The sequence below is a fragment of the Cheilinus undulatus genome, linkage group 13, assembly GCF_018320785.1.
Source record: "Cheilinus undulatus linkage group 13, ASM1832078v1, whole genome shotgun sequence".
NCBI lineage: Eukaryota > Metazoa > Chordata > Actinopteri > Labriformes > Labridae > Cheilinus > Cheilinus undulatus.
In genome coordinates, this window is record NC_054877.1 from 15,318,918 (window position 1) to 15,333,886 (window position 14,969).

At 37.2% G+C, this 14,969-nt stretch overlaps 1 protein-coding gene across 1 annotated transcript in view; it reads right to left on the reverse strand.

The window, feature by feature from the left end:
• Nucleotides 1-14,969, reverse strand: part of gipc2 (GIPC PDZ domain containing family, member 2) — a 30,463-nt gene that overhangs the window by 2,899 nt on the left and 12,595 nt on the right. Inside the window, exons 2-4 of the mRNA XM_041803199.1 lie at nucleotides 5,570-5,755; nucleotides 729-909; nucleotides 167-279 (exon numbers count right to left, since the gene is read on the reverse strand). Of these exons, the coding sequence (XP_041659133.1) occupies nucleotides 167-279; nucleotides 729-909; nucleotides 5,570-5,755 (480 nt within the window). The remainder of the gene's footprint in view (nucleotides 1-166; nucleotides 280-728; nucleotides 910-5,569; nucleotides 5,756-14,969) is intronic.

Genomic DNA, 14,969 nt, shown 5'->3' on the forward strand with positions numbered 1-14,969 from the left:
ACATGGCCGGGCCCTGAAAGCTTACCCTTTGTCCTTCCTTATGGGCGGTCTTGTGTGCCAGTATAAAATATGAATGATATCATAAAGTGTTTTTTAAGAGACTTCAATATGTAAGCGATGCCTTTCTTACCCAGGTGTCTGCTGATAATACTATTCAGAAACGTACCTCTTCTTCCACAGTAGCCGGGCCCTTGGAGCGAAGTCTCAGCGTTCCCCTCCCATTGGTGATCTTGTTGTCACTACCTGGTTTTGCACCCTTTGACCTTGGCTCAAGCATTTCTGTCAGTCAGAGAAGAAGAGAAAATAACTTACACAAGGCCAAGCTCCTGTATCTGAATTAGCTCAGAAAAGTTACCTCACTTGCAGTTTTTCCTCTGTATAAATGCACGGGAGCATAATAAATAAGAACAGCCATGGTTTTCAAAAGCTATTCATGGTATTGGAAAGAAAAGCTAAGCTGTCTCAACCAGGGTGTGATTGACCCTTTTAAAGAATATGAATTTTAATGTTTTTCTTATGCAAATGAACCTGTAAATGGCCAAAATTATCTCCTGTGCCCTGCTGTTTGGGCCCACATGCTGAGAAATGCTGCAGCAAACAAGTCAGTGCCACTGGCTGAATCCTGAAGGTGAACCTGCGGTCCTTTAAGAGTAGGTCAGTTATGTAACGCGTTGATACTGATGTGTTTACATCCCCTACACCTCTGCTGCGTTATCTTTCTTACTCACCAAAGGCCTTCATGGGTTCGACCAGTTTGAGGGTGAAGGACTTGTCTCTGGGCAGCTCTTTCAGCATGCGGGCCACCTCATAATGCCGCGTCCCTACGATGTTATGTCCGTTAATGCACTCCACGTGGTCGCCAACACAGATCACCTTCACCCCATCCACAACGCTGCCCTCTTTGATGCGCTGCCATTAAAAGTCACAGAGAGAGCAAATTAAAAAGAGTGGAAAATTACATAACAAAAGGAGGTTTATCCGAAGGGTTTTCTGAGGAGCACAAGAACAAAATACAGATTAAAACAGGACAGCAAACAGAACAAGTGTACAAGACATTCTAGGCAAAATTTAATGAGTTCACTTTTCTTAATCTTTTTGTATTAAGAAAACTTGATGAAGACTTTTAAAAAGAGAAACAAACACTTGTGATACAAATAAGTCTGCTGCAAATGCTTAATCTCTACTGTGTATGGGTTTAAGGATTTTTAAATATATAAAAGACCACTTCCTGATGTTTTCTCTTTACTAAAGAGTTTCTAAAGATTTTGGGTTTCATTCCTTTTGGCTAGGATAGCTGAAGAGAGACAGGAAACAAAGGGAGAGACTGAGGGGGAATACACGCTAGGGCTGAACGATTTATTTTTTAGCTCCTGATCTTGTGTTTTTTGCAAAAAACACAAGCAATAAAGCATTCTATATTACAATTAACACTATATTAGATAAAACCAGAGTGGGAAATTTTCAAAAAATATCTAACTGTGATGGTATTGACTTGTGTTGCAAATTGCATAGGCACCAAGGCACACCTAAGGTTAAGCCAAAATCTCAAGGCACACCATATTTAAATCGATACAAAATAAACTTTTTAAATAATGTTACAGTCAAGGTAGCCTAAAAGGAGAGATAAAGGGGAGAGCTTTCTGGGGCCCAGACAACTGGGGGATCACGGAGATGGCAAAAGTGGGCAAAAGGTGGCAGAAATGGGTTGAAGGTGATGACAAAACATGGCAAAATTGGACAAAAAGTGGCTAAACAAAGTCAGAAATGGGCAAAAATTGGTAAAAGGTGGCCAACCAATGGGCTGAAATTGGCCAAAACTTGTTGAAAGTATCAAAATAGTGGCAAAAATGGGTTATAAATGGCCTAAAAGGATTAACTGTGTAAGAAGGTGGTAAAAATGGGATAAAAATGATAAGAAAAAGGGGCAAAAGTGGGATAAAAATGGCCAAACAATAGCAAAATTGTGTGAAAAGTGGCAAAAAGGTAGCAAAAATGGGTTAAATGTGGCAGAAAGTTCCAAAAAAAGGTAGCAAAATGGGTTAAATTTGGTTAAAGGTTCCAAAAAAGTGGCAAAAATGGGTCAAAAGTAGTAAGAAGTGGCAAAAAAGCAGTCAAAAGAATTGGGAAAAATGGGTAGAAAAATTGTTTAACTTGGTTAAAAATAGCAAGAATTAATAACTTTAACACCAATTCAACCCAATAATAGCTTGCCATGCTTTTCAGCTCTTAATGAGGTAACTGTTAGCCAGGATGCTAGCACCAATGCTACTGATCCAACACAATTCCCACGGCACACCTAGATTTGCCTTAAGGCACACTAGTGTGCCTTGGCACACCATTTGAGAACCACTGCTGAAGAGTCATAATTTTTTATGTCATTCTAATATTTAGTAAGAAAAACGTACAAAAAAAGTAGGATTTTTGTTGATATTCTAAAAAATCGCACCTTCTGCGATTTGTAAATTGCACAAGGCCATACTGCGATTGAATCAAATTTTTGATTAACTGCCCAGCCCTAATACATGCACCAAAAAGCGACATGCGGCCAGTGCGTCGAGTACTTTAGTCTCTGTATGAGGGTGGCTGCTTCACAAGCACTTGATACTCTGATACTCTTTGAAACAATATGTTTGAAAACAATACATCCTTTAATTTACTGATGGGTAGAACTGAAAAGTACTCAAGCTTTGAAAAAACAGGCCAGCTCTTCAGTCGTATTTTAATCAAAGGCTGCCAAGAATAAAAAACAGAGATCACTGTTGAAATTGCACAAATACTTTGGCAATGTTTCAGTACCAAAGCGTTGCCAATTCAGACAGTGTGCACATGTCTGCCTGCAATTTTTGGTTATTAAAAACAAAATTTGGGGTGCCAAGGACTCCTTTTTGTTGCTATGGTATCAAAACAGGTGTCAATATAATTTGAATTTTAACAGCATCATATCAAAGCTAAAATTCTGGTATCGTTTCAACCCTAGTCAAGAGAAAACAAATTATCTAAAAGCTGAATCATACTCAGTTTTCCTTGTAAATGTATTACATTTTTCTCTATAAGCCTTTCTGGAGGAAATATCGCAGCATAAAAAGTCAGAATTTGTTGTCCAGACATAGTAGACCAACTGGATTATCCTTGCAAGATGTTCAAAGAGTTGAAGAAGTTCATAATAAGACATAGGGTAGAGGTATGGCTCTGGTCCTGTCCCTTCATTTAGCCTCTCTGGGGCAAAGCAGCAATACTTAATTAAGAAAAAAAAACCTCTGTGCTTTACTGTCCTACAAAATTTTCTTCCCTCTGTCTTGGACATACCCCTGATGGACTGATGAAAGTGGATGATAACCTCTCCAAGATTTTTTCTGGCATCAAACAAAATGGCCATCAAACTTCAGAAAAAAACCCTACTGCTGGCCTCTTCATAGTTACTGTAAAAAAATGCATCTTTAAAACAGATGGCCTGCTCTATAGCAATAGTTAATATATAAAAAGAAGTGGGGGGAAAACTGTGGAAAAAATTGCTATGTATTTTATATTTATTGCTAATAAATTCCAGCGTATATGTAAATCAGATGTTTAACAATACACTTATCCTTTCATGTAATAACTCACTCAAATGAGGCCATTTTTGCCTTCATGTTCACATCAACCTATGACCTTTTTAAAACTAGCTTCCCCTTCTTTTTCTCTCTATTATTTGTTGCCATTGTGCTTCTTAAATGTCTCTACATAAAATATGGGAAGAGGAGAGGTATAGTAGGTTATTCTTTTGGCACAGTTATTATTCTGTAACTGTTGGCCAGTTTATATGACTTTTTATTTTGAGTTTAAAGTAGCAGCATTTTTTTTAACAGTTCATATTATCCAACAGCATCAAAAACGCTGATGTAGAAGCTTTAGTGTGTCACAAATGGTGTCAGGTTATCTGGATGCAGTGCTGTTTGGGCATCACATGATGGCACACGTGAGCACTTTGTTTTGCTGAAGAAAGATGACTGAGACTGAATAAGCTCATTAGACCCGTCTGCATCCACAGAGGCAACATACCAGGTCGAGTTATTATTTTTTCTATTATGAAAGCAGCTTTGTATAAATACTTTGAATATGGCAGTCTATTTACCAACTGCCGTTTTGTAATGAGATCAGAAAGTTCCTCTGAAGCCGTAAACAGTTATTGAACCTGAGATTCATGTATGAGTTCACTTATGTACTACAATTTGTTTAATGTTGACAGAAAGTTAAAAGAACCACCATATTTTTTGATTAATTAAAACAACAGAGGATCAATAGGTAGCAAGTTTGAAAAATTATAGGTTAAAGTTCATATGTAGCATCTAAAGTTGTGAAAAGGCAAGAAATAGGTTTGTCATATAAACTTTCCTCCAACATCTTTAAGTTTAACCACATGAAAAAGCTGTCCACAATTGTAGACTTCTTTTAAGATATGTTTTGGGGCTTTAATGCCTTTATTTAGAGAGAAGGACAGTGGATAGTCAGATGAAAGAGTGGGGAAGAGACATGCGGGAAAGGAGCCAGAGGCCAGAAATGCTTAATCTCTACTGTGTATGGGTTTAAGGATTTTTAAATATATAAAAGACCACTTCCTGATGTTTTCTCTTTACTAAAGAGTTTCTAAAGATTTTGGGTTTCATTCCTTTTGGCTAGGATAGGCCCCTACAATTGTAGACTTTTGATGAAAATAAATAAATAAATCCAGTAAGGGATAATAGATATTCAAAGTTGACTATGGTTTACAGAAAAGTAAATATGAAATAAATAAATGAATAAATACAAACACATATTGATTTAAACATATATGCTTATGTTTTAATGTCCCGATTTAAAATATATAAATGTTGAGGCATCTAAACATTTAGCCTGTTGTCAATGACCCCTACACTATGACCTATCTTCTTCTCAGGTGTGCTATGCACATCAGTCAAGGGCACATGCGAAACTAAAGACAGATAAAATAGAGGGAAAAATATGTGATTAAATGTAAGCCAAAATTTAGCTTGTACAACATCAAGCATCTTTTACTGTACAAGAGGGCCAGTGCATTATTTTGTAGGAGTTTTCAGCAATTATGATTTTTAAGAGGGGGGTTAAACAAAATACACAAACATCTGATGGTAAGGCTGCATGATTTCTCAATACATTCAAATTCCTGTTCTGATAAACTGAAAATGGATCTGTAAATACTGAAAATATAAATTAAATGCAGCTAATATTGGAAAAGTCAATAGTACCTTTTTATGACTGAACTGAAACTTCGGTGAAATTTTGTTATGCATTGTAAAAACAGAAGAAAAACAAATTTTTGCTAGTAATAATCCTGACAACAGGTATTTTCTTTAAATTTCACTGAAAATCAAATGTTAAAGTAAGAGAAGTTTTTATTTTCTTTACATGTTTCTTAAGGATTGGTTATAAAGACTTTTATTTGATAAGTACTTATTCATGTCTTATGCAGGTAAAATCTTAACTCTAAAAAATAACTACAAAGTTGTATTTAGAAAATTAATAAATAAATCATATTCTTAATGTGTATGGAGTAAGAGGCATCTTTTCTTCTTACCTTTATGAAAGCGTATCCTGCGCCGTTGTCCGTGATGGTCAGGCCCAGAGCATCTTCTGATTTGTAAACCTCCACCTCCTTCTTGATCCCTTTAATGTGGGCGAATATAAAATCCTCTAGGCCGATCTGGCCCCCCAGCAGCTTTTCCATGTCAATCTTGTGGGTGTTGAGAGTGCAGAACAGGATCTGTAAACACCCATGGTGAGGAACAGGACAAATTACTACAAAAGAAATGTGCACACATGAAGATGAATGCTCCAAAAGAAGCTAACAAAGAAATTTAAAACACTGTTGGCTTTGTAAATAGTTCATAACAAGCACTTAATACAACTACTGCATGTTGGAAACTATTTGTCTTTTGGAAAAGTAATACATTCAGATTTACAGTAAAGGAAAATGCCAGGAATTACTACATGTTTGAAACACAATCAAAACGGAATCCCTGTTTTTAGTAACAGCCTAAAAATGATCCAGATCCAAAAATAAAACAGTTTGAGTGAAGATGATAGAGCACTGCCTCCGTATATAAAACCCAGGAAGTATCAAGAAGATCTGTCTTGGCAGCAGATATGTAGTTATACCCTCTTCCACCCCTGCAGTGTCATCAGAGTGAGATGAGTCGGTGCATCGAAGAGAGGAAGGACCAGTCTGTGATGAAGCAGGCAAGGAGGGGGGTAAATTACTTTTCCTCCTGTGCCAGAGATTCTAAAATCTGGCCTCACACCTTGTGGTGCCTGCCTCCTCTTGGCAGCTTAGAGTGAGGGAAATGTGATCAGCGGGAACATGATACACAAGCAGCCTGATTTAACGGAGCTTTAAACAGAGACAGGACAGTGAAACCCAGGAAGAGAAGGAGGAGACAGGAGGATGTGAATCATTCATCCCTATCTAACTCACCTCGACAAACAGAGGAGCTATTATTAACTCCTTTATGATTCTCATTTACTCAGAGTTTTGTGCATTAGCTCTGCATCATATGTGGAATGAGCTTTCTATTAAGGCTTTGAGAAATCCGGAGCTAGGATTTACCCGCTGACTTCCGGGATTGATTGGTGCTGGTCCATCAGGAGGATGACCTTTGTGCACCAATCAGGCTCTGGCAGCGAAGGCCGGCCTTGTTTGGGCCTTTTTTCTTTGTGTACCAATAGGCGCTGCTCACACACATTAGCAGACGAGGCCTCATGCGTTGCCGTGGGTTACCAGACTAGAAAAGAATGGGATTCTAATAGAGGGAGGCCGCTAGAGGAGCAGGGCAAAGAGAGAAAGGGAGTATGAAGTAAAAGAGGAGGTAAGGGAGGGGTGTACTGTAGTTGAATTGATGGCTCTTTTCCACGCTTTTTCCAACACAGACCCCTCTACCTTCACCTCCTCCCTTGCCTCATCCCCACCCCCCCAGGCCAAGGCATTACCCAAGAGTGAGTGGGAAGAACAGCAGTGGACGCCTACACCCGGTTACCAAGGCTGCTGACTACATTAAGCTGCTTGTGTGCGACACAGGCAGCTCTCAGCACTCCTCTCCTCCTGCTGGGCTGACAGCCGCAGCGTGTTCACGCCACCGGGGGAAAAAGCATCGTCACACACATCTCATCTATTCTCCACGACCTGACTCACAACAGCAGATACTTCACCTCCCACAGCCTGCGCCACACTTTCCAAAACCTTGATAACTGCATGGGAAAGGGCAGGAGAAAAGTGGGGAGGTCTACAATCTGTTCAGCATCACCCAAGACAGAGTTATTCATGGGGTGATGCTTTTAAATAGAAATGATGGAAGTACAAACTCGGTCAGATGTTCAATTACTTAGGGGGGGTGGTACCTCTAACATTTCATAATGGGGGGACAGAGTCTTCTCTTAAAGGAGAGGCACTTCTGTTAGTGACAAAATACATTAATTAATGTTTATGACGGAATATCAGACATGATCAGAGAGCTAAAAAAAGTGATGGGAAGGTTTCACTGATTTCAAATGCATCTCATTCACTTATTACTAGAAAATGAATCAATAAACAAACACTGAAAGTTAATATTAGATGCACCCAATAAAGGGAGAAGGATAGGCTTCATATCGCACTACTTCATATTCAGACACCTTTTGCTAACTAAAGTTAAACTTTGTGAAAATATTGTGATGTATTATAAGAACCATTAAACACAGCTTTCTGGTTATATTAACAAAAAAACTTTGCAAGTTTTTCTAATATAGGAATAAGAAAGGCATATAATAACAAGCAAGTACTTTTTTCTTTCTATATTATTTTAGACATTCTTTTCTAACAAAACTTAGTGTATACACTTAATTTAAACTACAGTGATGAGTTCTGAGCTGGTTTTGAGAGAGACAAAAATAAATAGTAATGCCCTAACCAGCTACAAAAGCAAACAAGATTATCAGCATTAAGACCGACGATTTCTATGTGGTTATTTTAATACGTGAAACCCATGTCACAGTGCACGGAGGAATTAGATGCAGTGATTGACTGCATGCTGCCAAAACAGCCTTTTTCCACATTTTCAACTGCAAAGATTTTGACACATTTCTTATTAAATTAGGACAAGATTTTTGACACATTAACACTGCTAACTAGGGGTGGGTGAAAAATCGATACAGCATAGTATTGCGATATTTGGTCTGATGATACATCATATTGTCTCATCCACCAGGTATCGTTTTTTTTCAAATTAATTGCTAATATGAAGTGAAGTCTGACAATAGGAAAATGAAATCAATTGTTTGGACAGTTGTTTGTCCAGTGTAGTCAGCAGAGGTGAGGGTCATAGAGCAGGAGAAAGTTAGTACAACAAACATGGCAGCACCAGGGGAAGGGCATTAGGAATGCAAGCAGGACACGAATGAGATGTACATGACACAAGGTGTGCAAGAAGTGCTACATGAAAATAAAATACTGCAGAAATATGACAAACATGAGGGCAAGACTAATGCTAAATCAGCTAAATATCTGAAAAAACGGTATAGATCATGATATATCGTAATATATGGTATCACAATACTCACTGTCTTGCAAAATGTTAAAAATCACAATAATATTGAATCATGTCCAAAGTATCATGAGATATTGTATTGTGGGGCCACTGGTGATTTGCAATCCTACTGCTAACACATAAATGTATAGACTGCTGGTACCAGTTTGATGTGGCTCACCTTTAGTGTATTAAAGTAATGAACCTAATTCAATGTAGGTTATTATCAGAGGTGAAAAAAGTACACGACTCTTGCACTTGAGTAAAAGTACAGTTACTTTGGTTAAAGTCTATGTAAAAGTAGAAGTACTGTTCTATAAATCTAACCAATTAAAAGTGAAAAGTATTAAATTATAAGTTCACATATAGTACTGAATAGCTACAATAGCCTGAGCCCAGTAGGCACAGCTTAGATCAGTTGACTCTTTACAGAGTTGAATTAACACTGGATCAACCCTGTCAAATAACTTCAACAATGAAAACCATTTAACTCAGAATGGATATAAAATACATTTCTTTGGAGTTAAAATCAACTCTAAAATGCTTAACTCTGAGGTATCAACACTGATTTTTTTTCATTGCTGTGTACAACAGCTGTTTTTGGATGTGATGTGGAATCTTTCTCTCGTTATGTGCTACTGTATAGTCAACGGAGGTGAAAAAAGTACAACAGTATTGTACTCAAGTAAAAGTACCATTACTCTGGTTAAAAATTACTTAGGTTCAAGTAAAAGTACTGATTTCAAAAAAGTATACTCAAAAAAGTACAAGTGTCATTGTGCCTAACTGGTGGTTAGAAACTAAATATGGTTAAAGAAATTAAAACAGCTTCCATCACAACTTTCCATTAATGCCTGACAAGACTGATCAAAGTGTTCGTTTACACAATTGAAACAGCAGCATCGTCTAGTATCCAAACTAAGAAGTACAATACAGTCAAGCCCAAGCCTTATATTCTAATGAAGGCCACGTTTCCTTTCATTTTTTAAATTTACTGCACGCCAATTAAAAGTAGACAGTTAATAGTTGATAACTGATAATTCTGTTTTTTTTCTTTTTCACAAAGTAAGAAAATTTTGCTATACATTTTTGGGCAATTGATAGGATTTATTTGATAGGATAGACACGGAGAGATTTGGTGGATGCTATGCACAAAACAATGTAAGGATCATTAGTCAAACTACCACCTGTACAATGAAAACTGTAGCCTCTGCAAATTTTTGTGCCTGCTCTACCTAACAAAACATAAAAGCTGCCAAATGCTGCAGTATTCATTTCTAAAAACGAAAATTTCACATGTAAAAGAAGAGAACATTTGAATATGGAAATAATTCTCAACACCACAAGAGTCATTGTTATACAGACCATAAAAACACAATCATGGGTCTTTTCTCAAGAGCACAGTCTGTCCACGCTCTGAAGGACACACACTGCTTTTGTCAGCATACATAAAAGATCCTTTATGCCTTGATTTTACTGTAGAGTGGGGATTTATAAAAATACTGGTAATTTACAAAGTCTCTACCACAAACTCTAGTGGTTTTTACAGCTGCAACTGTCTAGAGCCAAACATACATGCTGGGCCGAACCTTCTCTCTTCTCCCTTCTTAAAATTCCTAATAAAAGTGATGAACACAATAGTCTCTGCTGCAACTCAAAGTCTGTTTTCAGAGGAAGGGGACTTTCATCATCAGTAGTTTTAACTTCACACAAACAAAGGCCAAATGTTCAACATATGAGGTGACTGTTTAACCTGTCATTTGGTAACTACTCTGGTAATGGGATGAGATGTGTCACGATCTGTCTGACTCAGCTGAGCAGATGATTGTTGGATTAATCACATTACACTCACATCAGAGTTATTCATCAAAACAATGCGTTAAAATGACACTTAGTACTTTCACGTACAAACCATTTCTGCAACTGTAAGTACTATATTTTATCCAGTGAAATACTTCTGCTTCACAACATAAAAGAGTTAGCTCTTGAAATCTTCACTCCAGGACATAAATGTATGTAACTGTACATATGCAGGCCAAGAATATGACTTAAAACCAACCTGTTCTACTTTTATACAGAAAGATACAACTTTCACTAATGTTAGAGCAGCACTTTGTATTTGTTTGCTCATTTTAAATCCATTATTCCTTGATCTTTCTTGGATTTATTATTACAAAACATTAAGTCTATTAAACACTTATCCAAATCAGACTCTTAATCATCTCTTTGTTTGACTTGTTCTTCAGACAGAACATGATATTCAAACCCTTGAACAAGGGTTTTGGAGAATAATATGGCAAATCTAGGGCGATGGTAGTCTACTGGTCATATCCATGCCCTGTGTGCCGAGGCTGTTGTCCTCAAAGCGGATGGCCTGTGTTCAAATCCGACCTGTGGCTCCTTTTCCATGTCATTTCTCTCTTTATGAATCTATTCACTGTCCTATCCTCCAAATAAAGGAATACAAGCTGACAAATAAATATTAGAAGAATAATAGGAGAACTAAATTTTCAGTCTTTCTGACCAAGGGAAAAAGCTTCATATTTATTTGAAATAATTCCTTTGAGCTTTCCCGCCCACTAAAAAATTATTCAATGAACAACACTGTCAGCCTTATAGGAAATATTTCTCAAGCAGGCATTGTAAGATATTGTAATAATACAAGTGCTGATACTGAATCCTTGAAACCTCCACCTACATATTCTCTATAGAGATCCCTTCTCTTGGATTTTCTAAATAAGTTAAAGCTTGATAAATCCAGCCTCTAATTTGAAAGAAACCCTTCTGAATTATGCCACACACTGAAAAGGTGTTGACTAAAACCTTCAGAAACCTTCTTTGGCAACCAAAGCAATCCATCCTTTTAGGGTTTCTTGAACAGATACTAAATGGCAGGAAAGAAGGTAGGCCCAATTAAACATATATAATGGCTTGTAGAGGGAGTTATAATCATACAAAACTATGTTTACCTCTTCCCTTTCTTCATCTACTGCAATACCTGTGTGTGTTTTTATGCAGTTAACAGCAGTGCTGATGTCAGCTGTGTGTTTTGCGGCGTGGCTCAGTGTTTAACAGGATATCACAGTCATCAGCATTAAAGCCGGTGTAATCATTTACCTAACTGCGGATGTGAGATTCTGTAGAAACATGACTGATGGCTGTGGAGAGCTTATGATGAGAAGAATAAATAAACATATAAATATGAGACTGTGATGGTCAAGACTACTGAGCAGCATGGACAAAATATAAAAAATAAAAAGTGGAAGACAAAAACAAAAAACAACAATCCTAAGGCAGTAAAAAACAGCAAAGTAAAATTTCTAGCATGTTTTTAGCTCACATTGTTAAAGCCTCCTACATGTATCAGAGATTAAGTGCTACGTGAGTGCCACATTTTTTTAAAATCATGAAACAAAAACATTAAAGTACAAGATATGTAAGATGCAGTGTGACATTGAAGAACCTACAGTCAAAAAGATTTCTCTCACTCCTTTCCTTATTTAAACAGACATCTCTACGTTTAGTTCCTCATGTGAAGGGATAATTGAAAGGGTAAAATGGTCTTCATCAGGTCCATGATGACAATAAAGACAATACGAAGACCTGGGTTGATCACAATGCAAAGGTTGTTTTTAAATTTATTTTGCCATGTATAATGAAGGCTTTTTTAAAAGATTTATTTGGGAGATAGGACGATGGATAGTGTCGGAAACGGGGGAGAGAAAGAGTTAGTAATGACATGCCTGAAAGGAGCCACAAGCCTGTCCATTGGGCACAGAAACATAACTACCAGGCTACTTGCATCCCTAATAAAAAGGATTTTACTCTGCCCAAATCTTGAAGGCCATCTTCAGTTCATACTTCTCTGATCAAATATTTTTTTACCCATAAAATTATCCCTTCAAAATAAAAAATTAAGTAGATTAAACTCAAGGCAGCCAAAGAGCATCTTTACATTATTACTGCAACAAACTAGTAGAGCCTCTACGTCTTAATTTTTTAGAAACATTTCTGTGACTGGATCTTAACTATTAAGCTTTTACTTAGTATGAACTTGAAATTAGAAAATGGAAGACTGCCTTTATTGTAACTGCAGGGCAATTTAACAACAGTTTGACATCACATGCATTCCCCTACAGTCCACCCACCAAGTGAGGGTATGGGTGTCGGTGGAAACTGAAACTATTTTGGGGTTTACCATACAGAACCATACCAAATTATACTCATTCAAACTGGACCCCCTGGTGAAAACGCAACTGTGGTTTGTGGACTTCCTTTCTGAAGCTTGATTGTGATATTAAGGCCTTCCTGTCTTGGTGTTTGTGTGACCACATTTGGTCAAGGGTTGTTGATTGCTGTCCCCCTACTCTGACTGAGAGGTTGCCATAATAGCAGCATAATGAATAAAACAAGTAAATGAGCCAAATGCTGAAGCATACCCTATTTAATCTGTGTATAATGTATCACAAGCAGGACTATAATGTTAAGCATTTTTTTCAGACCAGAAAGCAAACAAAACATTGGCTTGTGTCAAATGTAACAGACTTTATTTGTACTGCCATTTCACTCATGATCCCAGAGAAGCAGCAAACTCTGAGTGTTTTACTCTGACCTGCAACACTGTCCCAGCCTGAGGTGTCTGCTGCTGAAAACTAACCTGACCAGGGCCAGCCAGTGTGTCTTGTTTTGACAGAAAAATAGGCCACATTTTAAAAAATTCTTTACAAAACAGGAATGCATAAAAATTAACCCACATAACCAGCTCAAGCCTGGTTTAAAAGGCTACAATTACTTTTGATGCATCAACCGAAAAAAATGAAAAAAAAAAAAAAAAAAAATTACATTGAAAGACATTTCAGGTAAAGTCAGCATCTATGTAACAACCAAATTACTCGACAAGGGATATAAGCCTAAATAATGGCCCACTTGCTGTTTCAATTTTACTATCACATCAATCCTCTGAGGGATTGTTGTTGTTCTGTAGGTGCCATGGCAACATTTTTATTCCCTATGGTAAACAACCACTTAGCCCTCCATTAATCCATATCCAGTCTAGTCAGTCACACACACACCTGAGGTCTGACGCTACAGCCTCACACACCCCTCTTTAGCATCACATTTAAACCTCGAGGTGATCAACCAGTCACAAAGGAACAGCTCATACTTAGAAGCTTTTCTCATGTGTAATGGAGCACAATAACTTAAAATATTGAGAAATGGTACAATTAATATATATATAGCTGGTCCAACTCACTTTTTAAAAAGATTAAACATAACATTAAAGTATTACACAGGACACAAAAAAGAAAAGAACCACTTGATTCAAAGAAAGTGATTAAAATGGTTAATGTCTGTAGATTTAACTGCTGTGGGATTACTTCCCCTCTCAAAAACATAAAGGATGACTTTTGTACATCTTATGGATAAACTGGCTAATTAGTTAGTAATGTTTACTTTTTATTTGGAGAACTTCCTACAACAAAACAAAAAAATTCTAGTTGACATTAAAGTTACTTTATAAATCCTCATTGAAAACCCTGACTGTCTTAGATAACTTACACTCAAAGTCTTGAAAACTTAGCTTACATAGTTGGTAGAAGTAGAATAAATGATGGCAGAACTAATGGAAAAAGAAATGATGGTTATACACATTATGTGACAAAGCAGCACGACAATGCAGTTTAGCATTCCTGCGAATACACTCTGACTAAGACTCTTGCTCTATGGACATAAGAAAAGTTGAGCTGGGTCCCAACAGTGAAATCATTATGATTTTCACTGGCAGTGATGATGCAAGTTGATTGATCCCACTTTCTGTGAATCATAGGGATAGGAATCTCAGTGTAACTCAAGATACAATACACACATCTTAAATTTCCTTCGGGATCACTAAAGCATCTATCCATCCATTCATCCATCTATCTATCTACATAGCCTTTGATAGTGATAACACCATTACCTTGGTAATATTTCTTCATTACTTTGAACTTGACTCTTTTGTATATCTTATAACTATATATGTATATATTTTCATTCTATATATCTAGTGCTATTTCTGTATTTCAAACTGTAACACTGTTTCCCACACAAAGATAATACTTGGGTGGGCCACCCGGGTATATTTACAGCCACCCAAGTACGATTGAGGTGCCACATCTCACATTAAAAATGATGCAATCTATGCTGCTGTTCCAACCATTCTATCAGCCTCTTACTGCCTAGATCATCCTGTACTCTGGGATGATGGCAGCAACATCCTACCCTGTCAACAATAAGCCTATTGAGAGAAACACTTTAAAGGGCTACTGGCTACTGCCCAAACACAGTGTCATTTTGTGAGAAGCACTATGCTATACTGTGTTTGAGAGCAACTGTAATGACACAACTTCCCCTGGGATTATGAAGTATTTCTGATGCTGA